Here is a 27,323-nt window from a genome sequence, read left to right as displayed (position 1 = left end):
CTGCATCCCCTGATCTGCACTAGTTTCTGGTACACTGTAGGTACCGAATAGTCGGTGAATAAATGAATGAATGAGGGGCCGGGAGAAAGAGCTCAGCCTGCTTCAGATGGGGAGGAGGATCTGTTCTGCCCCCACAGAATCCACAAGAGAACATAAAAGGCGTCCATGGAAATGTGTTACATACCACTTGAGAACAGCAGTGATGACAGCTACTCCCATCTGAGGCTCGCTCCATGCCAGACGCTCTGGTGGTGTTTGCACACATTACCTCATTTAACCCTTAAGGCTGGAAGGTGTGTGCTGTGCCTTTTTACAACGAGGAAACTGGGGTCCAGAGACATTAAAGAAACTTGACCAAGACCACACAGTGGAGTAGCAACAGAGCCCAAATCCAACAGCGACCAGAGGCCTGTGCACAAAGCCTGAAACACTAAATGACTGAGGGAAACTGAGGCTCAGCCCTGGCCTAGACAGTGGGAAGTCCCCAGCCAAGCCCTGACCCCTGTGAGATCTTGGACTCGACCCCCAGCTTTCTGGAACTATGTTACATCTTAACAGTCACAGGTGGCTCAGAAGGGACGCCAGAGCTCTCTGCCTGGTGACTCCTGGGCTGGACAGCAGGCCATGGGGATGGGAGCATGAGAGGACCCTGAAGCAAAGCTCTGCAGCCCACTCTCTCTACCCACGGCGACGAGCACAGGCAGGGGGTGGAGTGGGGAGCCCAGGGTCTGAGTTTAGAGCATCTCTGGCAGAACTACAAGAAGCAGCTCAGAGCACCAAGAGGGCAGGGCCAGGCCTCCTTCTGGCTTGTCTCCCTCCCTTCCCCCTCCCTCTACTGGTCCTCCCCCACCCTTGGCTTCTGAAGACAGTCCTGAACCCCTGCCTGTCAACACTGAACGGGGGCTTTGGAAAGACTTAACCAAGGGTAGGTTATCCTGACTCAGAGAGGCCCTGCCTCCTATCCTACAAGCATTTACAGAGCACATGCTGGACAGCAAGTCCTGGGGAAATGGGGAGCGGGAGACACAGTTGAGCAAGACCTCAAAAACTCTAATGAGACAGAAATGCATTTGGCCAGAAGAGCCACAGAGCAAAGCTAAGTGTCGCCAGGCAGACAGAAACCAGCAGCGCTGTTAACTCTGTGGCTCCCAGCCAGGGGCAGGGCACTCTGGCTGCTGTGCCAGACCAGCAACTGACAAGAGTAGGTAACATTTCAGCCTCTGCCCAAACCGTGCCGGGCCAGCGGCAGTAGATTAGAGCCCATGAAGCTTCTAGTCTGCCTGGCCAAGGTCGATGCACAAGGTCTGGGCTGTCCCTAAAGCTACCACAGTGAAAAGCCTGGCCTGCACCCAGCAGGTGCTTATGCCCACGGAAAGGGTGAAGGCAAAGCCCCTCCCCGGGAGGCTCTCAGGTCCCCACATGCCTAGAGGAAATGCCATTTCAGAGAGGCGGCTCCCCTCCTCGGACTGGGAACGTGGGAAGGGCATGGATCAGGCCAAGAGGGGCCAGTGGGCCCGCTGTGTATTCAGGGCCTGTCCCAGAGAGGGGAAACTGCCTCTGAACCGGTTCTCCCACGACATCATCCTCCCAGGCTGTGGGACCGTTAGACAGGGAGGAAGTCAAGTCGGACTTCAGCCAAAGGGATGTTCCCAGATGTCATGCTTTCAAACGGGACCCGCCCTGAAGGGCAGGCAGGGACAGGCCTGTGCCAGGGAAAGCCCTGAGTCAAGACTCAGCATGGTGTTCGGGCCTCTCCTTGGCACGGGCTGGCCACAGGTCTCCTTGGCAGCTTGCACACCAGTACCTGTCCCAAAAAGGAGATCCACCAAAGGCCTGGCCTCGGGCCTGGGGATGTGGGTTCTGGACAGATGAAGCCAGAGGTCCAGCCCCTCACTGACTACCCACCCGGCCATCCCAAGTAATACAACCAGGCAACCACCAAAGCAGTTTTCTCAACTCCCTTCCCCTTCCCCAATCAGACCCTTTGGCGAGTGTCCCATCCAGCTTCCTCCTCAGGAGAGGGTTTCCCAAATACAATGGGAGGTGGGTTGTGAAGGAGCCCTAGATCGACTTCAGGTTGGTCCCCGATGGTTTAGGCCCCCTTTTCCAGCTCGTTCAGTGGGGCAGCAGGCGGGCTAGTGCCTCAGCCCCATAGGATTGTGACAACCTGCGCCTCCCCCGGCCTCCCTGTCCCCCACCAGCACCCCAACCTTGAGATAGTCGTTCTCCGAGCGCAGCTCCTCCAGCTCTCGCACGAAGCCCCCAGGCCCGAGGTCCAGCATCTCCTCGGTGAGGTCGGAGAAGGCGAGGGAGGCACTGAGTGGCAGGCGGCTGCTGCCCACCGACGACGCGGCTACCGACGGCTCATCGGGGGAGGCGGGCGGCCGCGGAGGCTGGGGCGGCGCGGGCTGGGGTGGCTGCCCGGTGCGGGACCCCGCCGGACCCCCGGCCGCCGACTCGGCGTCGCTGCTCAGAGCCAGCTCCAGGCCCAGCAGGCGCGCCTCCTCCGACGCGCAGTCCGACACCTCCGAGCTGCTGTCGGTGAGGCTGGGCGGCGGTGGCGGCGGTCGCGGCCCGGCACCCGGGCGCGGGCGGCCCTTGGCACGGACTCCGGTGCGGACCCCCGCGACCCGTGTCCCCGAGCCCCGCGCCCCGGGCGCCACCGTGCGCCCCTTCTTGTCCGGTCTGGAGGAGGACGCGGCACTGCAGGCGGCTGCGGCGCCGGGGCCTGGGCCGCGGCGGCCCTTGGCCAGAGACCAGCCGGCCACGTCCTTGGGCCGGGCCGGCGACGGCGCGCGGTGGCTCTTCTTCCTCTCCGGGGCGGGCGCGGGCGGGGGGCCACAGCCCCGGGCTGGGGGCTCCCCCGCCAGCGCCTCCATCTCGGCCGCCCTTGGCCTCAGCGCGCGGCGCGCATGGCCCGGGCCCGCCCGGACTCCGCACCCCTGGGGAGGGTCCGGGCGCCGCTCCGGCCGCTCGGGCCGCGGTTCCTGTCGGCCCACTTCAGCCCCGGGACCGCGCTCAGGCTCCGGCCCCCGCCGAACGGCCTCTCCGCTGCTCTGAGCTCGGAGAGAGCGACCCGCTCGCCGCCAGGCACCCCGGCTCCGGCTGCGGCTCCGCCCGGTGCCCGCCCCTTCGGCCTCGCCGCGCCCACGGAGCGCGCCCGGGCCCCGGCCGCCTGCTCGCCGATCGCTCCCTCGGACTCCGAGTCCGGCTGCGGCCCGGGCCCCGGCTCCGCCCGGTGCGGCCCGCCCCCCGCGCAGCCCCGCCAGCTCCCCGCCCAGCCGCCTCGGCTCGGGGGCGCGCGGCTCCGCGAACAAAAGGCGGACGCGGCGGGAGCGGCAGGGAGGGACACAAGCTGCGAGCGAGGGAGGGATCTGCGAGGCAACAGCGACCCCCTCGAGGGTCAGGCGGGCCGAGGCTGCCGCGGCCCGGGATCCCTCCCCGGTCGCTCCGCCGCCGCCCCCTTCCCCGCGGGCCTGGGGAACGCAGCCGGCGGGAGCTCCCCTGCGCCCAGGGTCCCGGCAGAGGCCCCGCGAGCGTCGAGACGGGGGACTCCCAGGTAGAGGCCGGGCGGACCTCAGGACGCAGGAGCAAGCATCCATATACACGCCCGCCACCTCGCCCCTCGCGGCTCTGCGGAGCGTGCGCGGACTCCGCCCCCTTCGCCGTGCAAAGCCGGGCCATTGATCCCATTGTACAGATTCGTAAACTGAAGCTTCGGGGAGACTCGCGGTTAGCCAAAGGTCTCCGGCAGAGCCAGAATGGAACCCAAACTTCACACTTCAAGGGCGCGCTCGGCTCCTCTGCCTCGGCTTCCCGTGGAGCCCCGCGGGCGTAGGCACCGTGGAGCCCTTGGGTGCATGCCCGGCCCTGCACACCTTGACCCGCTGTGAGTCAGGCATACACCCTCCTCCGCGACCCCGACTCCAGGGCTTCGCACCACTTAGATGGAGTTGACCCGTTAAGAGGTGTCAGAATAGCGATGCTCTGGGAGAAGATCCTGGCCCCGAAGGTGGCTGCCATGGGCTGCAGAAGGTTGGCCTGAGCCCCACACGTTCCCTTCTAAGAGCGACTGCAGACGACCCAGGAGCCCCCGGCGCGGGGTGAGGGGTCGTTTCTCTCCTCCCAGAGCTGTCTCCGCAGCTGCTGACTTCCCCTGTGTCTGTCACACCTCCTCTCCCCCCTTCCCCTACCCTGCTTCTCGCAACTACTCCCTGTCACGGAAGCATCGCTGGGCAGAGCCAGATTAAGTCCTTTGGCTGCCGCTCCGCTAGGCACTCATCTTCAGGGTATCAAGCCACTTGCCACCGGGGTGGGGGGCAGGGCTATATTTATCCTTCTGCAGCCTCCTCTTCCTCTCCCTCTTCCCCTCCCCTCCTTTTCCTCCTCCAAACGTGCCCGCCGCCAGGAAAGCTGCAGTGGTCTCCTTTTTCCCATTTCTCTCTTTCGCCTCATCTGCTCATTTTCTCCCCCCTCCTCCGTCCCCAAACCTGTTCTTTCACCTGCTCCTGCCCTTGATGCACCACTGGCACCGCGTCCACTTCTTTCTGTCCCACTTCCGCCACAACAGTGAACTTCTGGGCTCCACCGCCATCTCCCTGCGTCCAGGTGTGAGTGCCCCCTTTACCGCAGACCCTCCCTCCCGATGCCCCGCACGGAGCTAGGTAAGGAAGAGGCCTACTCAGCAGGTTTAGGGGGACACTTCTTTGGGGGGCATTCCCACCCCTTCCTGGCAAAGCACCAGCTCCCCTGCCCCCACTGACTGCCCACTCACCTGGTCCAGAGGCCCCAGGTGAGACACTGAAGGGCACTTGTCAGTGGTGTGTTCCTGACCTCCTGGAGCACACAGTATATGGGGGGAGATGGCCACAAAAGCTTCTTCACAAACGGGGTGGCAAGGTATGGCACAGGGGCAAGGGCCAGGGCAGCCTTTCCCACTTTCTGGTACTCAGAGTTTCGTGTCCCGTCCCCATCCCCCCCCCACTCCCCCCCCCCCCAACAGATGGCAGGAGCCTTCCAGCTCTGATGCTCCTGTTTCTTGTGAGATGGTTTTCTGGCCTGGCACAAAGAGAGATGCTGTGTAGCTCTTTGAAAATTGGTTACCTTCTCTGTGCTTCAGTTTCTGTCCCTATGCAGAAGGTGGGCTTGGAGATGTCAAGTGGTGTGAATCCACAGGCAGGGGACCAGTCAGCTCAGCCACTCCTTACACACCCATGGTCCTGAAATTAGAGCGGCCTGGGTCTCTCCACTTGGACCTGGGCATGAGTCCTAGCTCTACCACATATCCCGCCATGGCTGAGCAGGGGGCTGAGGGCTCTTCCTCCTCTGAGGGTCTTTGGATTTAGAGGAGCCATGAATCCACATTACAGCCCCAGCAGAGCCTGGGGAGCAGCAAGACTTTGGTGGGAGTGGTCCTAGGGTGGGTGGGGCCAATGTAAGTGCTCTGGGCTGGGGCTCAGTTTGGACCAGGGAAATCGCAAAAGGAGCGAGACTTGCTGGGAGTCCAGACTGGCTGCGTGCAGGCAGAGAGACCGTGGGCAGCTTCCTGACCCAGGAGCACTCACGTATGGCAGGCTCTGTGCTCACACTTCACCAGAGGTTCTCGTAATGGTTAAAACGTGTGACTAACTGTATTTTCCAAAGACAGTCATAGCAGCATACAGCTCATCTCAATTGCTCTTTTTACCATGTGGCATTGACACTCTTCCACTGGAGTGATGGGGTCTATGTTCCCTCCCCTTGAACCTGAGCAGACCTTTGTGACTGCCTCAACCAACAGAGAATGGCAGAGGTGACACTGACTTCCAAGCCTGGGCCATACAAGACAATATGGCTCCACTCAGCGCAACCTCTCTCTCTCACCCTCCAACCCTCTCTCTGTCTCCCTCTCCCCTTCTCACTCTTGGAATGCAGCCACCATGTTGGGAGGAAGCCAGGCCTCATGGAGAGCCACAGGAAGGTATTCCAGCCAACAAACCCAACTCCGGTCCCCATTAACCACCAGATATGTGAGAGGGTGAACCTTCAGATAGCTCAGCCCCCGGCATTGGAGCTGCCCCAGCTAATGCCAAGTGGAGCAGAAATGAGCTGTTCCAAACTGCAAAATAAATATTGTTGTTTTAAGTCACTGAGTTTGGGGGTAGTTTGTTACACAGCAATGGACAACTGGAATGTTTGTTCAAGGTCACAGAGCTTGAAGTGGCAGGGCCGGGACTGATTTGAACCCAGGGCTGTCCAATTTCAGAGCCTGTTGTGCTGCACTAGTGGGCTGTGTCCAGCTCAGGCAAACAGTGTGTGTTGTCCTCTACTCAAGAAGGCATGAAGCAGGAAATAACTGTAAGAATGATATCAGACTGTAAGAAATAAGGATGCTGAATACCCAGTGGGAAAAGTTTGTTTTCTCTCAGGGAAGCTGCTAAATTGACCAACAGAGTCGAAACTAAATGGAGACTAAATCCTGGGAGCCTTCTAAGAGGAGGTGTTTTGTTTATTATTTTGAAAAATTCAAGTTTTTATTTCTCCATTAAAGCAATCATCAATGAAACTGGCTGAGTGAGATTAGAGGAACTAGGAGGGGAACCTGAAGGAGGAAGAAGCTTGATAGACGTTCAAGAAAATGAGGAGGAGCCCTGGCCGGTTGGCTCAGTGGTAGAGCATCGGCCTGGCATGCAGAAGTCCCAGGTTCGATTTCCGGCCAGGGCACACAGGAGAAGCGCCCATCTGCTTCTCCACCCCTCCCCCTCTCCTTCCTCTCTGTCTCTCTCTTCCCCTCCCATAGCCGAGGCTCCATTGGAGCAAAAGATGGCCCGGGCGCTGGGGATGGCTCCTTGGCCTCTGCCCCGGGCACTAGAGTGGCTCTGGTCATGACGGAGCGACGCCCCGGGTGGGCAGAGCATCGCCCCCTGGTGGGCGTGCCAGGTGGATCCTGGTCCGGCGCAAGCGGGAGTCTTGTCTGACTGCCTGTCTCCCCATTTCCAGCTTCAGAAAAATACAAAAAAAAAAAAAAAAGAAAGAAAGAAAATGAGGAGGTCAACGTGACTGGAACTTGATGGGTGATAGAGAGAAAACAAAATAAAGCTCAATGGGCAGCAGGACCCAAGGCATGCCTTGGGCAGGGGCTTTATTCTTTTTATTATTCTTTTTAAATTTATTGATCTTAGTGAGAGAGGAAGAGAGAGAGACAGGAACATCAAGCTGTTCCCACATGTGCCCCAACCTGGAATGAAACTAGCAACCTCCACACCTCCAGATGATGCTCCAATCAGCCGAGCCATCCGGCCAGGGCGGGGTTTTATTCCCGGTGCAATGATGAGCCACTGGAGATTGTAAGCAGAGGCACAACATCATCTGATTTGTGTTTTATTATATATAGCTCACTGGAGCAGCTGGTAGGAAGAGATGCTAGGAGATGGGTGGAGGGCTGTTGAACCAGTCAGTATGTGAGAGATCAGTGTGGCCTGGACAGCCTACTGAATGGGAGATGATATTCAGCAATGATACATCCAGTATGGCAGGGGTCTCCAAACTTTTTACACAGGGGGCCAGTTCACTGTCCCTCAGACCGTTGGAGGGCCGGACTATATAAAAAAAACTATGAACAAATCCCTATGCACACTGCACATATCTTATTTTAAAGTAAAAACAAAACGGAACAAATACAAGATTTAAAATAAAGAACAAGTAAATTTAAATCACAAACTGACCAGTATTTCAATGGGAACTATGCTCCTCTCACTGACCACCAATGAAAGAGGTGCCCCTTCCAGAAGTGCTGCGAGGGCCGGATAAATGGCCTCAGGGGGCCGCATGTGGCCCGCGGGCTGTAGTTTGGGGACCCCTGCAGTATGGGTTCAATATCCAAAATGTATAAAGAACTCATTGCCTGACCAGGCGGTGGCGCAGTGGATAGAGCGTCGGACTGGGATGCATAGGACCCAGGTTCGAGACCCCGAGGTCGCCAGCTTGAGCGCGGGCTCATCTGGTTTGAGAAAAAGCCCACCAGCTTGAACCCAAGGTCGCTGGCTCCAGCAAGGGGTTACTCGGTCTGCTGAAGGCCTGCGGTCAAGGCACGTATGGGAAGGCAATCAATGAACAACTAAGGTGTTGCAACGCGCAATGAAAAACTAATAATTGATGCTTCTCATCTCTCTCCGTTCCTGTTTGTCCCTGTCTATCCCTCTCTCTGACTCACTCTCTGTCTCTGTAAAAAATAAATAAAATTAAAAAAAAAAAGAACTCATAAAACTCAATACCAAAAAACCCCAAAACATCACAGACCAATAAAAAATGGGCAGAGGACCTGAATAGACATTTCTCCAAAGAGAACATACAGCCCCAGGTACACCAGAGGTCCTGGGTTTGATCCCCCAAGAAGCAATCAATGAGTGAGTGTGGGCCCTGGCCAGTTGGCTCAGTGGTAGAGCGTCGGCCTGGCGTGCAGAAGTCCCGGGTTTGATTCCCAGCCAGGGCACACAGGAGAGGCACCCATCTGCTTCTCCACTCCTCCCCCTCTCCTTCCTCTCTGTCTCTCTCTTCTCCTCCCGCAGCCGAGGCTCCATTGGAGCAAAGATGGCCCGGGCGCTGGAGTGGCGCTGGAGTGGCTCTGGTCGCGACAGAGCGACGCCCCGGAGGGGCAGAGCGTCGCCCCCTGGTGGGCGTGCCGGGTGGATCCCGGTCGGGAGCATGCAGGAGTCTGTCTGTCTCTCCCTGTTTCCAGCTTCAGAAAAATACAAAAAAAAAATAAAAAAATGAGTGAGTGCACAACTAAATGGAACAACTAAGTGGAACAATGAGTTGATCTCTCTCCCCCTTCCTCTCTTTCTCTCTCTCAAATCAATGGGGAAAATATTTTAAAATTCTGTGTTCTAGAACGTGGGTAAAAGAGGAGTGTAGGAAGGAGGAAAACGGCAGAGTTATGGAAGGGGCTGTCACGTTGAGAGGGAGGGACCAGCGAGAGAGGAATGAGACAGAGAGAGAAGCAGGGGCAGGAGAAGAGGACACAGATGGATCCAGGGATGGGGGACTAGCTTTAGAAAGGAACAGGGATCCTTCATCCATTGTCTTGGAGGGGAGGGAGAGAGATGGGGGAGATGCAGGAGGTGCAGCTGTCAGGAAGGTGAGGCAGTGACTGATGATGGCTTCTGTTCTTTTCAGTGAAGAATGAAGTCACCAAGAATAGGAGTCTTTTCGGAGAATGATAAACCAGACTTCCCAGGACGAAAGAGGGGGTATGCCGGGTCATCTATGCACCCATCTGAGGCTCAGAGGGAAGCCAGTCAGCCCAGCAAACACCAGGTGAATTCTAAAGAGGTTCTAGTCATTTTCTCTTAACGTTTGCAGGTTCATTTTACATAGCTGAAATCATACTGCACATACGATATTATGTCCTGCTTTTCTTCACTTAGCGGGGACGCAGAAGCGTGGCCCCGTGCTTTTATAAACTCTTTGACAACATTGCTTTTAATACTTAGAAATAATCCACAGAGTGGATGTTCCCTGGGTCACTTAACCTTTCCCCCTTAAATTGTTTCCTGGAGATGTCTACAGCGGTTCCGAAAGAGGCGGTGTGTGTCTGGTCAAGAAGAAAGCAAGCAAGCTGTTGAGGCAGAGCTGGGACAGCCAGCACCCAGGCGCCTAGAATCCCACCAGGGGAGCACGGCAATTGGTGTTCCCGACAGGTCACGTGCTGGGTTTTCCTGGACATGGGGACATGTCCCATTTCCTGAAATGGGACAGCAAAGCAATCTTTGCTGGCTTCTTTTTACAGAGGCAGAGATAGACAGGGACAGACAGACAGGAACGGAGAGAGATGAGAAGCATCAATCATCAGTTTCTTGTTGAGCATTGCGACTTCTTAGTTGTTCATTGATTGCTTTCTCACATGTGCCTTGACCGAGGGCCTTCAGCAGACCGAGTAACCCCCTGCTGGAGCCAGCGACCTTGGGTCCAAGCTGGTGAGCTCTTTGCTCAAGCCAGATGAGCCCGCGCTCAAGCTGGCGACCTCGGGGTCTCGAACCTGGGTCCTTCCGCATCCCAGTCCGATGCTCTATCCACTGCGCCACCACCTGGTCAGGCCTTTGCTGGCTTCTTAAAGTGCCCGATGGTTCAGGCATCGAGCATGGCAGAGAGAAAGAAGGTGGGGAGAGGACTCGGAGAGCAGGCAGGGCCAGGTGTGTGACCCTCGAACCGTTTACAGTTTAAACACACACTGCAACAGCCATGTTTGAGGTGACAACAGGGCCCTTCACTTGCCTGTTTCCCCCATAATACAAGTCCTTTTGGCACCCCATCCTTCCAGGAGGGGACACTGCCCCGGCGCACCTGGCCATGGGCAGAGTATCTAGGGACCCAAGTTCACTCCACAAAGCCCAGCAGGAGGGCTCTCTCAGCCATGTGAGGACGGAGTGAGCGAGACAGTGGGCTCACTCACTCAACAGAGGCTGGGGGACCATGAGGTGTGGGTATCTGCTAGAGGAGTCTGCCCTGGGTGGCGGTCACTTGCTCTGGAACGGGCCGACTGCCCTTCCAACTTCGAGGTTCTGTGATTCAACAACGCAGCATTCGCTGATGTCCCACTATGAGCTAGGTGATGTGCCTACTGTGTGCCCAACACTGGGCTCCCTGTGCATGCTCTCGCCTAATGTCAGGGCGGGCCAACGAGGAAAGGATTGTCACCTGTCACCCATGTAAGAGAGGAAAGGGGCAGGGGCAGCCCAGGCCTCCCCTGTAGCACGAGGTGCCGGATGGAGACCCCACAGCGTAAGCCTTTCCTCTAGCATTTATGCCCCACAAGAAAAGGGTCTGGGGAGCAGGAGTCAGGCAGCAGGTTGCACCTGGTAGCTGAGGTGAGAGGTTCCCTGTTAGGGCCAAGAAGTTCAGTGTCCCCGCCTCTCTGGGCTGGTGGGGGCAGAGTCGGGGCCAAAGGGCGACAGGTCTTGTTTGTGTGTGCTGTGGGATTTGAGTTTCTGATAGATGGTAATCACGGCCAGGCCTCCCCAGCTGGAACGGAGCAGGCCCGGAGCCAGGGCCTGCCGCCCTCTGGGCAGGTATAAGAGCCAAAGAGGACCTGGAGCCGAGCCAGGATGGAGATGCCAGCCAGCCACGGGGATCCCAGGGTGGGGCGCTGAAACTGCTGCATTCAGACTGCCCGGTGGGCAGGGTCGCTTCGGGAAGGGGCCCCCTCTCTGGGCGATCCGGGAGATGCGCTAAGGAAACCACTGGGCTTGGACGGGCTGGAGGCTTGGCTCGGCAGGGTGAGTACATTTCCACCGTTCCCGCCTCTCCCCACGAGCTTCTCACCCCTACAACTGACAGAGTGACTATCTGTCCCAGAGGTGCCCAGGTGGAGACTGAGTGGCCACTTGTCAGGAATTTGAGCCCCGGATTTGTCAAAGAGGCCGTGTGTGTGTGGTGACAGGGTGGGGCAGGGTAGCGAAAGCACTGTCATTTATCCAGTGCTCACCAAACACCAGGCCCTGGAGGTTACCTCACCGAATTGAGGACAGGAGGGTGGAGGCCTGGCTTAACATCCCCGTTCTTGAGGTATTTTCTCCATTGACTCTTACAACAGCCCTATGAGGTAGATTTCTTACAGATGAGGAGACGGAAGTACAGAGATGTTAAGTAACTTGCCCACAGACACACAGCAATTAAATGGCAAAACCAGGATTTGAACGCCCTGACTCCAGAGCCTGTGCTCTTAATTTCTGTGTCAGACTATCATGGGGCTGTGGGACGTCCCTTCCACTTTCTGAGCGGCAGTTTCCTCCTCTGCAGCTTGAGGATATGAGATATTGCCCTGAGATTCCCCAAAGCTGCCTGGACCTGGGTCAGCTTTAAGCACCAGGAAACCTTTCTGGAAGCATTTGTCTAGAACTATGCGTCAGCCCTTTGATCCAGCGTTCAACTTTTGAAACGCATCATAAAGGGTATAATCAGATTTATGAAAAAGGAAGTTCATTACGGTTTTGCTTATCATCACAAAAAGTTAGAAGCAAACAAAATTTGAGGACTAAATGGCGCACGTCCTATGATGAAATAATAAGCAGCCATTGATAGTCACGCGTTCAAAGGGTAATAAAGTCTTTGGGAAATTGTCGTCTGTTAAGGGAAAAAGAACTATATAAAACTATAAATGGTATGACCTGTTTATAAACATGTGCATACAAATATTTATTAAATAAATATAAAAGACTGGCCTGACCAGGCAGTGGCACAGTGGATAGAGCATTGGACTGGGACGCAGAGGACCAAGTGTCAAAACTCCAAGGTCACTGGTTTGAGCACAGGCTCATCCAGCTTGAGCGCGTGGTTGCTGGCCTGAGCGTGGGCTCATCTGGTTTGAGCAAGGCTTACCAGCTTGAGCCCAAAGTCGTTGGCTTGAGCAAAGGGGCCACTCACTCTGCTGTAGCCCCCACCCCTGTCAAGGCACATATGAGAAAGCAATCAATGAACAACTAAGGTGTCGCAACGAAAAACTAATGATTGATGCTTCGATGCTTCTCATCTCTCTGTTCCTGTCTGTCTGTCCCTGTCTATCCCTCTCTCTGTCTCTGTAAAAAAAAAAAAAAAAAAGGATTTTTTTTGTTTAAAATGTGATTTTTGGTTTAGGGCAGCCTTCTCAAGCTTCTGTTACAATGCACTCGTTGGCTTTAAGGAGGAACTGAATTGCATGATGTCAGTTTTGCAGTGGCCTCTGTCGTGATCTGGTTCAACGTGTTACATGTAGGGAAACTGAGGCCCAGGAGTGCAAGAGACTTATTCAGAGTCATACAGGGAGCCAGAGTTCCTAAGCCAGACTGCTAGAAGGGCAAGAAGGTGGAAGGGAATCACACCGAGAATTGACTGTGTATGGCTATCACGCGAGGGAGGCCCTGAACGCCGAGGGCAGCCAACCTCACAGACACACCCAGTGGCGACACAGGCTGAGAGTGACAGGACAGAGTGAGCAAAGGGCAGCTGGGTGGCGTGGCGCCAGCCCGGTGTGCGCAGACCTCTCTCCCTCTCACCTATCTGCCTCGCCCAGTGGCGATTCCTCCCCTGGCAGGGCTGAGGCCTGGCTCACTGGCAGCCCACAGCTGGACTCGGACGGGAGAATGAGCGGTCTTCGCTGGCGTTACACCCGGCTGGTAAGGGGTCCGGCGTGGGCGGGGCTTAGGTCAGGAAAGGTGGGGGGAGGTGAGTTCTGGGGCAGGGTGGGGCCTGAGCTAGGGATCAGTGCAGGCAGGAGACTTGCGTCTCGTCTCGTCCAAGTCCCTCCTCCGCAGCTGGCCTGGAGTTCAGAGCACGGACTTAGGAACCCAGGGCCTAAGCTCCCAGCCCCACGGTCCTGGGACCCTCAGAGAGCAGACTGCTGTTCTGCTCCTCCTCCCTGGGGCCGGGTGCCAGAGGGAGCTCTGTCCAGAAGCCCCACACAGCTGGGAGCCCTCCTTGGGCCTGAACCTGGGAACAGGAAAGCGGTGTCCTGTCCGTCTCATCCTTGAGGTCTCTCTTTCCTACGGAGAGCCCTGAAATCACTGTGCGCAAGCACACATCCGCACACACCCACACACACCCACACCCACTCTGGTACAGAGCGGAAGCTCAAACAAACGAATGAATATACTAACATACATGCCCACTAACTCACATACATATATTGGCACAATCCCAACTCACACTCACAAACACATTGACAGGCAAACACACAAAGTTACACGCCGTACGTCCTCACACTGATCTGCCTACCCAACTCTATGGTAAGCTAACACACATGTTCACGTGGACAAGCGCACATTTTATTTATTTATTTATTTATTTATATTTTTCTGAAGCTGGAAACGGGGAGGCAGACAGACTCCCGCATGCGCCTGACCGGGATCCACCCGGCATGCCCACCAGGGGGCGATGCTCTGCCCATCTGGGGCGTCGCTCTGTCGCGACCAGAGCTACTCTAGCGCCTGGGGCAGAGGCCAAGGAGCCATCCCCAGCGTCCGGGCCATCTTTTGCTCCAATGGAACCTTGGCTGCGGGAGGGGAAGAGAGAGACAGGTGGAGAAGCAGATGGGCGCCTCTCCTGTGTGCCCTGGCCAGGAATTGAACCCGGGACTTCCGCACACCAGGCCAACGCTCTACCACTGAGCCAACCGGCCAGGGCCTGGCTTCCTTTTTAAAATACAGAGAAGCCTGACCTGTGGGGGCACATTGGATAAAGCATCGACCTGGAACGCTGAGGTCGCCAGTTCGAAACCCTGGACTTGCCTGGTCAAGGCACATATGGGAGTTGATGCTTTCTGCTCCTCCTCCCTTCTCCCTCTCTCTCCTTTCTAAAAAAATGGAAAAATAAATAAATAAATAAATACATAAATAAATTTAAAATGGGGAGAAGAAGAAGGACATTCTTAGGATTCCTGGGTCAATTCAGAGAGATCAAGCCCAGCAAGTACTTCACACAGGCCCAGTCAAGCGTGTGCTGGTCAACATCTGCCACTCTGGTTATTATTATTGTTCTTATTCTTATCATTATTTCAAGTACAACCACACACAGTTGCAGCACCCAGGGCTGAGCTGTCACCTGCCCTTCCCTCCTGCCCCCACGCTGAGAACTGGATCTCTGGCACTCACCCTGGGCCCAGAGCGGGCGGGCAGACAAACCACGGTGCCCACAGCCACATTTGAGAGGGGTGTGTGTTTCAAACTTCAGCTCGCGGCGGGGGGGGGGGGGGGGGACCAGCAGGAGGCAGGGCCGGGTCTTGTCTGTGGCAGACACTCCCCAGCCTCCTGGCTGGGCTGGCGGCCTTAGGGGCCTGGGCAGGGTGGCTGAGGCTCTCAGGCTTGGAGGTGCGGGAGCCGGTGTCTCCTGACTGTTGACCCACCAGGCCTCTTTGTGTCTTCACAGCCCAGCCAGGTGGAGGACACTCAGTCTGGAGAGGAGGGTGAGGAAGAGGAAGAGGAAGAAGAGAAGGAGGCAGCCCCGGCCCCAGCTCCTGAAGATCCAGTGGAGCCCCAGCTGGCAGAAGCCAGCCAGGTTCTGGGAGCCTCGGAGATTAGGCAGGTTCGGGCCTATGGAGCAAGGATTTCAGCCCTAAAGCTGAGAGTCCCACCCCCAGCCAGGCCCAAGGATATCAGGGGTCATCCCTGCTCGGAATGCAGCCCACTGTGTCACCTTGAGCAAATAATTTCTCCTCGGGGCTTTCCTTTCGCACTTGTCAAATGATCTGGAAACGCTAGCACCGCCTTCTTCACTGGACCAGGAGGTTAAGGATATAATGCAATGTTAATTTTTTAAGTAGAACCACCCTTGGGAACTGAAACCAAAGCTGGGATAGAGGTAGGAGAATGAGGGCAGGAAGGTGGATTAGGAGGACAGATTCTGCATCTCATCTATTCTCTAGCCACTAGGGGCCGGGGTGACCAAGGGGAGAGAGTCCCGAGTTCAAATCCTGACTCTGCCCCTTGCTCCCCATGTGGGCTTTAGGCAGGTTGCCTTAGCTCCCTGAGCCTCAGTTTCTTCATCTATAAAATAACCCCTCTTGCCTGACCGGGCGGTGGCACAGTGGATAGAATGTCTGACTAAGATGCAGAGGACCGCCTGACCTGTGGTGGCGCAGTGGATAAAGCGTCAACCTGGAAATGCTGAGGTCGCCGGTCCGAAACCCTGGGCTTGCCTGGTCAAAGCACATATGGGAGTTGATGCTTCTGGCTCCTCCCCCCTTCTCTCTCTCTGTCTCTCTCTGTCTTTCTCTCTCCTCTCTAAAAATGAATAAATAACATTAAAAAAAAAATTAAAAAAAAAAAAAAAAAGATGCAGAGGACCCAGGTTCGAGGCCCCGAGGTCACCAGCTTGAGTGAGGGCTCATCTGGTTTGAGCAAAGCTCATCAGCTTGAGCCCAAGGTAGCTGGCTTGAGCAAGGGGTTACTCGGTCTGCTGAAGGCCCGTGGTCAAGGCATGTATGAAAAGTCAATCAATGAACAACTAAGGTGTTGCAACGTGCAACGAAAAACTAATGATTGATGCTTCTCATCTCTCCATTCTTGTCTGTCTGTCCCTGTCTATCCCTCTCTCTGACTCTCTCTCTGTCTCTGTAAAAAAAGTAGTAATAATAATCCCTCTCTCTGAGGGCTACTTCTAATCTGTGGGAAGGTCCTTTGGAAACAGGAAACGACTCTGCAACCCATAAGGCACCATGCTTGTGTGAGTCGTGGCTGTTTAACCCCAGTCCCCCTGGGACCCTAAGGGTATAGTGCAAGGAGGCTGGGAGGACGAGGCTGCCCCACTCACCTGCAGACCTGCCCCCAGCTCAGCCTCCACCTCCCCCCAAGAATCACTGGACACTCCTGGAGTCTGGCCTTCTGCACGGCAAGGGACGGCTTCAGCCTGCGGAGCCTGTACAGGCAGATGGAAGGCCACAGTGGGCCGGTGCTGCTGGTGCTGAAGGACCAGGACGGCCAGGTGAGCTGGGCTGGGTGTGTTTTTTTTGGGTTTGTTTTTTGGTATTTTTCTGAAGCTGGAAACGGGGAGGCAGTCAGACAGACTCCCACATGCGCCCGTCGGGATCCACCAGGCATGCCCACCAGGGGCCAATGCTCTGCCCATCTGGGGCGTTGCTTTGTTGCGACCAGAGCCACTCTAGCGCCTGAGGCAGAGGCCATGGAGCCATCCTCAGCGCCCGGGCCAACTTTGCTCCAATGGAGCCTTGGCTGCGGGAGGGGAAGAGAGAGACAGAGAGGGAGGAGAGGGGGAGGGGTGGAGAAGCAGATGGGCGCTTCTCCTGTGTGCCCTGGCCGGGAATCGAACCTGGGACTCCTGCATGCCAGGCCGATGCTCTACCACTGAGCAAACCGGCCGGGTCTGGGGTGTGTTCAGGGAAAGGATGCATTAGTTGATGGGCCCTTGGGGGCCTCTCTGTCCCCCAGCTCTGCCCCAAGCTCCCACGTTGCTCCTCTAAAATAAGCATGGAAAGTGGGGTTTCCAGAGGACCACCAACTCCCTTCCAGCTGCAAACTGTGAACTCTTCTGCTTTCCAGATGTTTGGGGCCTTCTCCTCCTCAGCTTTTCGACTCAGCAAAAGCTTCTATGGTACCGGCGAGACATTCCTCTTCTCCTTCTCCCCACAGCTGAAGGTGATGTTGCAGTGTTGGGGGGGGGGTCTGTGGCAGGACAAAGATCCCAGGGTCCCAGTGGCCCCCAGCTCCATCCCTCGTGCTGGGGTTCCTCTCCATCTTTCCACAGAGGGAATGTAGGAGGGCAGTGGGCGGCCATCTTTGTTTTTATTTATTTATTTTTTTAATGCTCAGAAGGTCCTTGGCAACCACTTACTGGCTCTGAGAGGATGAGGTTGGTTGCTCACCAGGTACAGGCTGAAAAGACAAGACTGGTCCAAGTGCAGGTAGATCTGTGGGTGTTGGGGTAGGAAGATGAAGACAGATATGTCCAATAGTTTCAACTCTCTTATGAAGTACCGGGTGAGCTTATCATCATCACTGTGAGCGAGGATGGAGGAGAAGGCGTGAAGGTTGAGGGGAGAGTAGGTATCAACTATGATCACGGGAGGGGAAGGAAGCCTACGAGGGAAGAGTAGGGAAACAGAGGAGCAGCCGGCGGTGTTGATTGGAGGCTTGGGACCAAATCTAAAGCAAGCCAGTTACTCCTCCAGAAACATTCAGGCCCGGAGAGAGTGCAGGTGCAGGTTCAGCCACGACTGGGGTTTGCCAATGTGGTTTAACAGATGGAGAGAGGAAAAAGGAAGTTGAAGGGAGTGGAAATACAAAATGGATAAAGAAATGGTTCTGACCTGACCGGGCGGTGGTGGCGCAGTGGACAGAGCGTCGGACTGGGATGCGGAGGACCCGGGTTCAAGACCCCGAGGTCACCAGCTTGAGCGCGGGCTCATGTGGTTTGAGCAAAGCTCACCAGCTTGGACCCAAGGTTGCTGGCTTGAGCAAGGGGTTACTTGGTCTGCTGCAGCCCTACGGCCAAGGCACAGATGAGAAAGCAATCAATAATAACTAAGGTGTCACAACAAAAAATTAATGATTGATGCTTCTCATCTCTCTCCATTCCTGTCTGTCTGTCTCTATCTATCTGTCCCTCTCTCTAACTCTCTCTCTGTCACTGTAGAAAAGAACAACAAAAAAAGAAATTTGGGTATTTTGGTGTACAATTAGAGACCTCCTCTCCAGTGCAGAGACCAAGACACCTACAGATACATCCAACACCCCAAGCATCTGGTCACATGACGGGAAGTCACAAGGCGCTAAGGACTGCCTTGCTTTAGGCAAATAAACGCACCATAGCCATTGCATTGCCTCCATCGACGAGCCTGGTAATCATGTCAGGAAAGAGGAAGGGCGTCAGTTGCTCGTAGTGAACCCAAGCTGGATGCTAGTCCTCCTCTCTTGCCTTCCAGGGTTCCCATACTAGAATTCTAAAGTTCTAGAATTTTCCTTTACTGATCTGATAACTCCTTGGCAGAATCCTTTGTGGGTTCTTCCTCGTCTCCCCTAACCTTTTGTCACAAGGTCCTAGAGCTCCGTTTTGGATTCTCATCTCTTCTCTGAGCACCTCTTCTCTTCTCCTTCAAGGTCTTGTCCATTCTCAGTCTTCTCTGCCATCCATGAGCTGATGGCCTCTTCCCCTGGACTCCACACTCACCTACATCCAACCACGACCCCGCGTCTCCACATGGATCTCAAGCATGGTGTTTTAAGCCACACATGTCCAAAGCCAAGCTCCTGACTTTCCCCCATAAAACAGGTCCTCCTGCCATCTTCCCCAACAAAGTTAATTGACAACTCTGTCTTTCCTGCTGCTGCTGAGACCAAAAACTTTGGAGTCCTGCTTAACATCGCTTTCCTTTACACCCTATATTCGTGGAGCTGTCCACGAATCCTGACTGCCCTGGCCGCTCTTTCTATCCATTTCTGGAACCCTCTGCCTTTCACCAAGTCCTTTGCTGTCATCCCGGCTCAAGCCTGCATTCACACCGTCCTGACTTGCCTCTGTTCTTGCCCTAGCCTCCTAACGCTTCCACCTTCAGTCATCACAGCAGATGAATGATCCTTTTCAAAGGGAAGTCAGAGCATGTCTCCTGGCCGCCCTTCTCTTTTGGGGAAAAGCCGAAGTCGTTACAATCACCTCCAAGCCCCTACATCTGCTGGCCTCTCTCTGTTGTTGTTTCTTGCTACTTTTCCTTTAACCCACTCTGCTCCAACCACACTGAGCTGGTCCTTACACATGCAGGTCTGCTCTGATCTCAGGGCCTTTGCACATGATGTTTTTAACCTACAGTGCCTGCCATTGGATCTCACACGCTCAGTTCTCAATTCCCTCTGCTCAAATGTCACCATCTCATGGAGGCCCTCCTTGACCACCTAATTTAAATGTATGCTACTCGCCTGACCTGTGGTGGCGCAGTGGATAAAGCCTCGACCTGGAAATGCTGAGGTAGCCGGTTCGAAACCCTGGGCTTGCCTGGTCAAGGCACATATGGGAGTTGATGCTTCCAGCTCCTCCCCCCTGTCTCTCTCTCCTCTCTCTCTGTCTCTCTCTCTCTCCTCTCTAAAATGAATAAATAAAAATTTAAAAAAACAAACAAAAACAACTTAGCCTGCCTGACCGGTGGTGGCGCAGTGGGATAAAGCGTCAACCTGGAACACTGAGGTTGCCGGTTCGAAACCCTGGGCTTGCCTGGTCAAGGCACATATGGGAGTTGATGCTTCCTGCTCCTCCTCTCTCTCTCTCTCTCTCTCTCTCTCTCTCTCTCTCTCTCCCTTCTCTCTAAAAATCAATAAATAAAATATTAAAAAAAAAAAATTTAAATGTATGCTACTCCATGCCCTGGAAACCCTTATTGCCCTTCTCTACGTTTTTCTCCTTAGCATTTGTCACCACCTAACACACTCTTTTATTTATTTATTTATTTATTTATTTATTTATTTATTTATTTATTATTAAATGAGAGGCAGGGAAGTCCTGGATTTCTACTCCAAACAGCACCATGAACATGGTCTCATTTCTTCTGTCTCAATGTTTATCTTCCTCCTTCAAGTTTGAAGGTCATGCTCCTTGATGAGGGTAAAGGAGGACATGAATGGCTCTGTCTTCACGTGGTCACTCGTTAATATTATCTCATCTCTTCAGAGCCCAGGCTTGTCTTTTATTAGTCCTTTGTTTTCCCCCTGAAAACCCTTTGGTTGTTCACAGCACTTTCTTTCTTTCTTTTTTTTTTTTTGCAACTAATTATAGGCAATAATATGCTAAGCTTTCACGGCCCTTTATTTTATTTTATTTATTCATTTTTAGAGAGGAGAGAGACAGAGGACAGAGAGAGAGAAGGGGGAGGAGCTGGAAGCATCAACTCCCATATGTACCTTGACCAGGCAAGCCCAGGGTTTCGAACCGGCGACCTCAGCATTTCCAGGTCGATGCTTTATCCACTGCACCACCACAGGTCAGGCCTCACGGCCCTTTAAAAGCTTTTTTATTTGCTAAATTAACTCTTGAATAATTTATTCATTCAACAAACATCTAGAGCAGTGGTAGTCAACCTGGTTCCTACCACCCCCTAGTGGGTGTTCCAGCTTTCATGGTGGGCGGTAGCAGAGCAACCAAAGTATAAATAAAAAGATAGATTTAACTATAGTTTTTTGTTTGTTTGTTTTTTGTATTTTTCTGAAGCTGGAAACGGGGAGAGACAGTCAGACAGACTCCCGCATGCGCCCGACGGGGATCCACCCGGCACGCCCACCAGGGGCGAAGCTCTGCCCGCCAGGGGGCGATGCTCTGCCCCTCCAGGGTGTCGCTCTGTGCGACCAGAGCCACTCTAGCGCCTGGGGCAGAGGCCAAGGAGCCATCCCCAGTGCCCGGGTCATCTTTGCTCCAATGGAGCCTTGGCTGCGGGAGGGGAAGAGAGAGACAGAAAGGAAGGAGGGGGGGGTGGAGAAGCAAATGGACGCTTCTCCTATGTGCCCTGGCCGGGAATTGAACCCAGGTCCCCTGCACGCCAGACCGACGCTCTACCGCTGAGCCAACTGGCCAGGGCCTATAGTTTGTTTTATAAAGATTTATTCTGCCAAACTTAGCTAAAATCCAACATAAAGTACTTGGTAAGTAATTATTATTATATGCTTTAACTTGGTGTAACTGTGCTTTATAAGTTTTATAAAGTAAAGTTACTTCCCTACTTTATAAATCACTATTACTGTGGAACCAGTGGGCTGTTAGAAAATTTTACTACTGCCTGACCTGTGGTGGCGCAGTGGATAAAGCATCAACCTGGAAACGCTGAGGTTGCCAGTTCAAAACCCTGGGCTTGCCTGGTCAAGGCACATATGGGAGTTGATGCTTTCAGCTCCTCCCCCCTTCTCTCTCTCTCTCTCTCTCTCTCTCTCTCTCTCCCCTCTCTATAATGAATAAATAAAATCATTAAAAAATCTCTATTAAAAAAAAAAGAAAATTTACTACTAATAGAGATACAAAAGTGGGCGGTAGGTATAAAAAGGTTGACTACCCCTGGTCTAAATAAACTTTTGCTTATGAAAAAAAACGGCCCTCACAGAGCTTACATGTTAGGGGGTCAGCAGTGACACACGGACACACGAACAGGGTCATCCCAGTGAGAAAGGAAAAAGGGCCTGAGAGGAAAGGCTTACTGGAGTCAGGGTGGTCCAGGCAATTTCCCTGGGGTGACATTTGGGCTGGAAGATGAGAAACCGGCCATCTGAGGATCTGCAGAAAGGGCGTTCTGAGCAGAGGGCTCAGTAGGCGCGAAGGTCCGGAAGCAAGAATGGCTTTGGATGTTTCAGGGACAGGAAGGCTGGCATAGCTGGCGTGCAGTCAGTAAGGAAGAGAAGAGGTCAGAGAGGAAATCAGGGGTCAGGGCAGGCTGGGCGTACAGCCACAGTAAGGCCTTCGATTTATTCCCGTTGCTATGGGAAGCTTTGGGCGGGCTTTAGGCAGAGGAATGCTAAGACCCGATTCGATGCTGAGTACATCACTCAGATTGCAGTGTAGAGACGGGCTGTGGGCAGCAGACAGGGGAAGCTGTGACCCAGCAAGGAGTGACTTGAGTGTGGATGGGGCGGGCAAGAGTGGAGACGGATAGGACAGAAACGGTGGTCGTCACCGGGTCCCTCTGGGGTGGGGCCTGGGAGAGCTGCTGAGGAACTGGGAGGGCGGCAGCACTGGGGGACCAGCAGGCTTCGTGTTACCTCCAGCGACAGATGAGGGGACAGTTAGTTAATGGTGGAATCAGGGCCCTGCTCCTGACCTGGACTTTTCCACTCCTCTCTCCGGCTTTGGAAGCAGGAGGCCTCAGAGGGTTCTGTTCTCTTCCTAGAACAGAGGGGCTGTGCGGATTCAAACTGGAGGTCCAGAGGGGGTGACCTCCGGAGACTGGCAGGAAATCTCAAGAGCCAGGATGTTCCATTCCCTGCACCACACTGCCACCCAGTGGTGTGGGGTCAAACTGCAGGGCAGTAACGAGCCTTTTCCTGTCGTCCCAGGTCTTCAAGTGGACAGGAAGCAACTCTTTCTTTGTGAAAGGAGACTTGGATTTGCTGATGATGGGCAGCGGCAGGTGCGTGCCTCAGTCCTCCCTGAGTCTCCGGGTGGTCTGTGTTCTGGTCCCTTCTCCCGCCCAGGAATGTCGAGCTAGGCTGCCCCAGATGCAATGGGAAGGCTGGTGGTTCACGTTCAGGTCTCTCCCTTCGACAGCCGCCTCTCAACCCCACTCCAGGTCAACATCGAGGGGAAGGGATGGCGGGGACTCTCGCTCTGAGTGTTTGCAGTTGGTGACAGCTTAGTGTGAATTCATGTAACTCTGGGAAGAACATTCTATGTGGTTGGATGAGGTTAGCCTCAGTACTTGTAAGCACTGTACTCCTAGGGACTGTAACTGGAATCTGCCCAGGACCCCCGTGTGTGTGTGTGTGTGTGTGTGTGTGTGTGTGTGTGCGCGCGCGCGCGCGCGCATATTAGGGATGGGGGTGGAATGGGGAGAAAAGGTTAGTCTCATTCCTGGTGTGACCTAACAGTTCAGGCAGAATCAATCTTATCCTGAGGGCAAAAATGACAGCACAGTTAGGTCAGTACCAGGCAAGGTCTCCCCCCCCTGCCCCGCCAGGCTGCCCGCAAAGCCCCCAGAGAGGCAGCTTGGCACCGGACACATTAGCCATTGCCGATTGGCAGTCACTCTCTTCCCAGCCCCAGCCCGGGTCTGCTGTCAGATGAAGGGATTAAAATGGATGCTCTCTCAAGTATCTTGGGCTCAGAATCCACGCTTATGACATTCACTCCATTGGTTAATCCTTGCCATCTTAAAAAATATTCCAAATGTTCTAAAACTGTGGTGAGGATTGCGCCACTGTGTATATTAAAATTACTGACCTGTAAAAAATGTATTCTAAATCTTGTGGGGACCCTGGCTGGATAGCTCGGTTGGTTAGAGCATTGTCCTAAAGCGCAGAAGTTGCTGGTTCGATCCCCGTCAGGGCATGTACAGGAGCAGTGCGATGTTCCTATCTCTTTTTCTCTCCCCTTTCCTCCCTTAGTGAAATCAAGATAAAAATATATAAGTAAGTAAATAAATAAATCCTGTGGGGAACAATGTGCAGAAACCCCACAGGATTGTGTAGTCCCCAACAATTCAGGATAAATCTATTTAAAGGACATTGAAACATAGGCTGTAGTCATAGGTGGCCCTGGGCTGCTGGTGTGGATCTGACAGGTCTCATCACCCAGCAAGGAGCCACACCAAGACTTTCCTCTTCTCTGTAGTGGCCAGTTTGGGCTGTGGTTGGATGGAGACTTGTATCACGGGGGAAGCCACCCCTGTGCGACCTTCGACAATGAGGTGCTGGCCCGGCAGGAGCAGTTCTGCATCAAGGAGCTGGAGGCCTGGGCTCTGAGCTGATGGCCCATGGTGGGCAGCCTCCCAAGGAAACAGGAGCTCCGACCTGCTCGTGGATGCTGTCTAGGCCTCCCTTACCCGGGGCAGCCCATTCTGTCCGACACATGGATGGCGACGTGTCCTGGTGCTGACTCTGGCTGTGAGCCAGCCTCCCGGTGGCCCAGGGACCCAAGTCAGGAACAGGGTTGGGGGACAGGAACTGCAGTCCTGCAGAGGTGACTAGAAGAGTAAAAGGTATTTATACCTCACCTGAGCAGTGCCAAGTCCCTCATGAAAGTTATCTTTTTAAAAACTATGCAACTAGCCCTGGTCGGATAGCTCAGTTGGTTAAAATACTGTCCTGAGGCACAGAGGTCGATGGTTTGATTCCTGGTCAGGGCACATATAGGAGCAGCTCATTATTCCTGTCTCTCTCTCTCTCCCTCTTCTCTCGCTGAAATCAATAAGTAAAAACTAAAAAAAAAAAGAGAGAATAGGAGTATCTTTTAAAAAATTGTACAAATGGTACATGTTTATTGTAGGAAAAAACTGAACACATTAAAATAACCTAAAATTCAACTGCCCTCCAAAGCACTAACATTTTTGTAGATATCCTTCCAGACAATTTCCCATGGAAATATATATATTACAAAAATGAGATTCTCCTGTATATATTTTGGAAATGATTTTAACTTGAAGAACAACAGACACCTGGGCTCAACCAGTGAAACTAATAGACCCCAATAGCATCACCCTTTTTCTAGACGAATGAGGACTTCCTGTCTGCACCACTGCGCCCGGTGCTCACAAATCTCTAATTTCACGAGGAAGACGAGACTGCGGCAAATGAACAGTATGCATATTAGATAGAGAAGCTAAAACTCTGTGAGGGGAACCTCGGGAAAGTTAAAAGAGAGGGAGGATATGTTTTCAGGCTCAACGGCTCAGGAAACTAAGAAAAATCCATAGCTTCCCATGCTCGGTCCCCAGCTCCTACCAGAAGGAAAACATTCTTTATCATGCTATTGCTCGCCATTATTGAATGAGAAAAAAATAACACAGGCCCTGTTAAATACCGACCCCCCCTCTCACAAACCCAACATAGCATGGAGGTGCTAGGGACTATCCGGGGAGATTTTAGACCCATTTCCTTTGCACAAGAGGGTCAAACCTGGGCACCCACTGTGACCGTCATTACGGAGGACACCTCTGGTTTCGAGATGGAGATACAATACGCAGCTTTATTGCAGTGATTTCTTGCACCCAAATTAAGCAACCAGTCATTTAAACTTGCCGTTCCGTTTACAGTCTCAAGGTGGTAACAATGACTAACTCCACAGGCTAAGCTGTGAAAGCCTCCATTTTTGTACAGACAGTGAAGATTTTTCTTAGATAAAGCTAACCTTGTAAATGACACCCGTTCTCATCATCAGAACAGTTGTAAAGGACATAAAGTGCAGTTGCTTTAGAAGCAAGATTCAACTTGTTTCTCAGCACAGTGATACAGTACTGGGACTACAAAATCCCAAAGTAAACCACAATGACTTAAAGGCAGGAGCTGCAGAAATAAAACAGCCTTAGCAGAAACACATTACATTCTCAGCTTTGGATCTGGGTCCATGAGTTGGAGGCCTAGAGTTTTCCCCACTAAATACTTTCAAGGAACTCTCATCAAAACAGATGTGACCCAGGACCACAGCTGGCTTCACCTGTGCTTCTGAGCCCACATGAGAATGTGTCCCCACCTACATGGCACCACACTAGAAAGAAAGGTTTTAGCTATTCTCCTATGAATTAGGGTCAACTCTTGATTATCTGCTGAGGGATGGGAGTGGGTGGAGATTATGCAAAATAGCAGACATTCCAAATACTTTCCACCCTGCTGTCAACAGACTGGAAGCTGGTTAGCTGGTTACACCGTGGGAGGTGGCAGCTGTCTGCTGGGCTGTGGTCTGAGTACCCCCTCCCTCCACTCACTCCTGCCCAGAGCTAGGACTCGCACCCCACCACTGACGGGGGAGCATGAGGGCCGAAGCTGTTAGGTGCTCACGACTCCCACCCCTCACTGCCTTGCGACGTCAGGACCCCCTGGCCACCACCCACTTTCGCTCCAACTGGGTGAATTTCTGTAGGACTGGAAATGTGAGGGGAGGGCGGGGCTCAGCACAGGAACACCGCTCAACCACAGTGGTGTCCACCCTACTGCTGGAGGTAAAGAAATCCATTTACAAAGGGGGACCTAGAAGTCACCGAGCCATCACTCATCTCAGCACAGGCTGCTCAGTCTTGGCTCTGAAACCATAAAATGCACTGAACCAGCATAAACCAAGTCCCAGCTCGGAAGAGCCCTGAACAGGGGGCCTGTGGGGGCTTCTGCTCAGCTCAAGAGGGATGTAGGAGCAGGTCAGCTGGGGGAGCCTCCTTCTCCAGGCTGGGCAGTGGTAAAACCAGGGCGTGAGCAGTGAGTACCGCCTGGTTCTGGGGCCACAACTGACCCAGAGTATGGCCCGGTTTGGGGGATCCCTCTGACACTGAGGGTAGGGCCTCCTAAAAGATATTTTATGTCTCACTTCCGGTTCTCATGAAGGGCTGGAGCCCACTCCTGGCTCTCATCTGTTTCCCCAACGTGCTGGACGGGGGAGGGAAGGTGCATTCACTGATGGGTCAGGTCAGATCACTTAAGGCCAGCCATCCTCAGGGGGCCACCTCCTCAGGGGGCCAGGATCTCATGTCTGGTTTTTAACCATGGCTCTTCATGACAATCCCAACTCTAAATTCCAATGTGTGCCCTTGTATCATTTCCACTTTTCTTTCTTAAAAAAACAACAACAATCATATGTCACAAAAGTTCAAGAGTATATAAAAGAATTGTTATTCTAAGAAAATAGATGATTAAAAGAGAAAGCCTTTCATCAGTACTAAAAACAGGCAGGGCAATGCTTTTCACAGCATGTATATAACAAGCTATGCCTGATTTCCTTTTTGTTTCTTTGAATAAAAATTGCATAGCTTCAGCATATGTGTACATTCAAAATGTAAAACAGAAAGCACTAAATTTGTAGAACTCTATGATCAAATTCCCTCAATTGATCAATTGTGCTGTAGTTAATTTTGTAAAGAAATGACCGCGGACGTTCATGCAGACTCCTCAGGATATTTCAGGGATCGGACCCTGCTTGCTTGTTGCTTCCTCTCTTCTTTTAGAGGTGTATTAAAAGCGGCTACAATATCGCAATGCTGTCAAAGAGAGAAACAAACAAATTCATGTGCTTAGGTCAAATCAGAAACACCGGTGTCCTAAGCAGAAGAGAGCCTTCCACAGCAACAGCTGCAGACCTCTTCTTTTCAAGATGGCCAGAGGAGGCACACTGCCTGGTCCTGGGGCCCCTTTCCCTTCATCCACTTTCACCAACTTTGTCTTTTCTTCCTGGAGAAAGAGATTTCACTGGACCCCTGC

General features: G+C 53.5%; 3 protein-coding genes across 7 annotated transcripts in view; 1 reads left to right on the top strand and 2 right to left on the bottom strand.

Moving 5' to 3' along the window:
• Positions 1-3,608, bottom strand: part of MTCL2 (microtubule crosslinking factor 2) — a 65,828-nt gene extending 62,220 nt beyond the window's left edge. The window contains exon 1 of one of the 2 annotated variants that reach the window (XM_066237318.1): positions 2,211-3,608. In XM_066237318.1, coding sequence (XP_066093415.1) covers positions 2,211-3,602 — 1,392 coding nt within the window. In that variant the 5' untranslated portion in view covers positions 3,603-3,608. The remainder of the gene's footprint in view (positions 1-2,210) is intronic. The other variant, XM_066237317.1, reaches the window with a different exon arrangement.
• A 7,347-nt stretch (positions 3,609-10,955) lies between these two features.
• TLDC2 (TBC/LysM-associated domain containing 2) lies at positions 10,956-26,698 on the top strand. Of its 3 annotated transcripts, none has more exons than XM_066234405.1 (7): positions 10,956-11,252; positions 13,046-13,127; positions 14,875-15,030; positions 16,276-16,428; positions 17,004-17,099; positions 22,482-22,555; positions 23,755-26,698. In XM_066234405.1, exons 2-7 carry the CDS (start codon positions 13,095-13,097, stop codon positions 23,888-23,890), a joined length of 648 nt encoding a protein of 215 aa, XP_066090502.1. In that variant the 5' UTR covers positions 10,956-11,252; positions 13,046-13,094; the 3' UTR covers positions 23,891-26,698. The 3 variants fall into 3 exon arrangements, with proteins under 3 accessions (XP_066090502.1, XP_066090503.1, XP_066090501.1); XM_066234406.1 differs by having other exon boundaries at positions 13,025-13,127; positions 16,299-16,428; XM_066234404.1 differs by having other exon boundaries at positions 13,025-13,127.
• The window catches only part of SAMHD1 (SAM and HD domain containing deoxynucleoside triphosphate triphosphohydrolase 1), a 61,461-nt gene continuing 59,225 nt past the window's right edge, over positions 25,088-27,323 (bottom strand). For both annotated transcript variants that reach the window (XM_066234403.1, XM_066234402.1), the window contains exon 16: positions 25,088-27,103. In XM_066234403.1, coding sequence (XP_066090500.1) covers positions 27,002-27,103 — 102 coding nt within the window. In that variant the 3' untranslated portion in view covers positions 25,088-27,001. The remainder of the gene's footprint in view (positions 27,104-27,323) is intronic.

This window comes from Saccopteryx bilineata, chromosome 6 (genome assembly GCF_036850765.1).
Source record: "Saccopteryx bilineata isolate mSacBil1 chromosome 6, mSacBil1_pri_phased_curated, whole genome shotgun sequence".
Classification (NCBI taxonomy): domain Eukaryota; kingdom Metazoa; phylum Chordata; class Mammalia; order Chiroptera; family Emballonuridae; genus Saccopteryx; species Saccopteryx bilineata.
Note: the sequence above shows the minus strand (reverse complement) of the source record. Positions and strands in the feature narration are given on the sequence as shown.

Bases quoted from the DNA above. Each gene is read 5' to 3' on its own strand.
- TLDC2 (XM_066234405.1), top strand. From the start codon at position 13,095: ATGAGCGGTCTTCGCTGGCGTTACACCCGGCTG. The intron at 15,031-16,275 runs GTTCGGGCCTAT...ACCTGCCCCCAG, and splicing joins GAGCCTCGGAGATTAGGCAG to CTCAGCCTCCACCTCCCCCC. The intron at 16,429-17,003 runs GTGAGCTGGGCT...TCTGCTTTCCAG, and splicing joins TGAAGGACCAGGACGGCCAG to ATGTTTGGGGCCTTCTCCTC.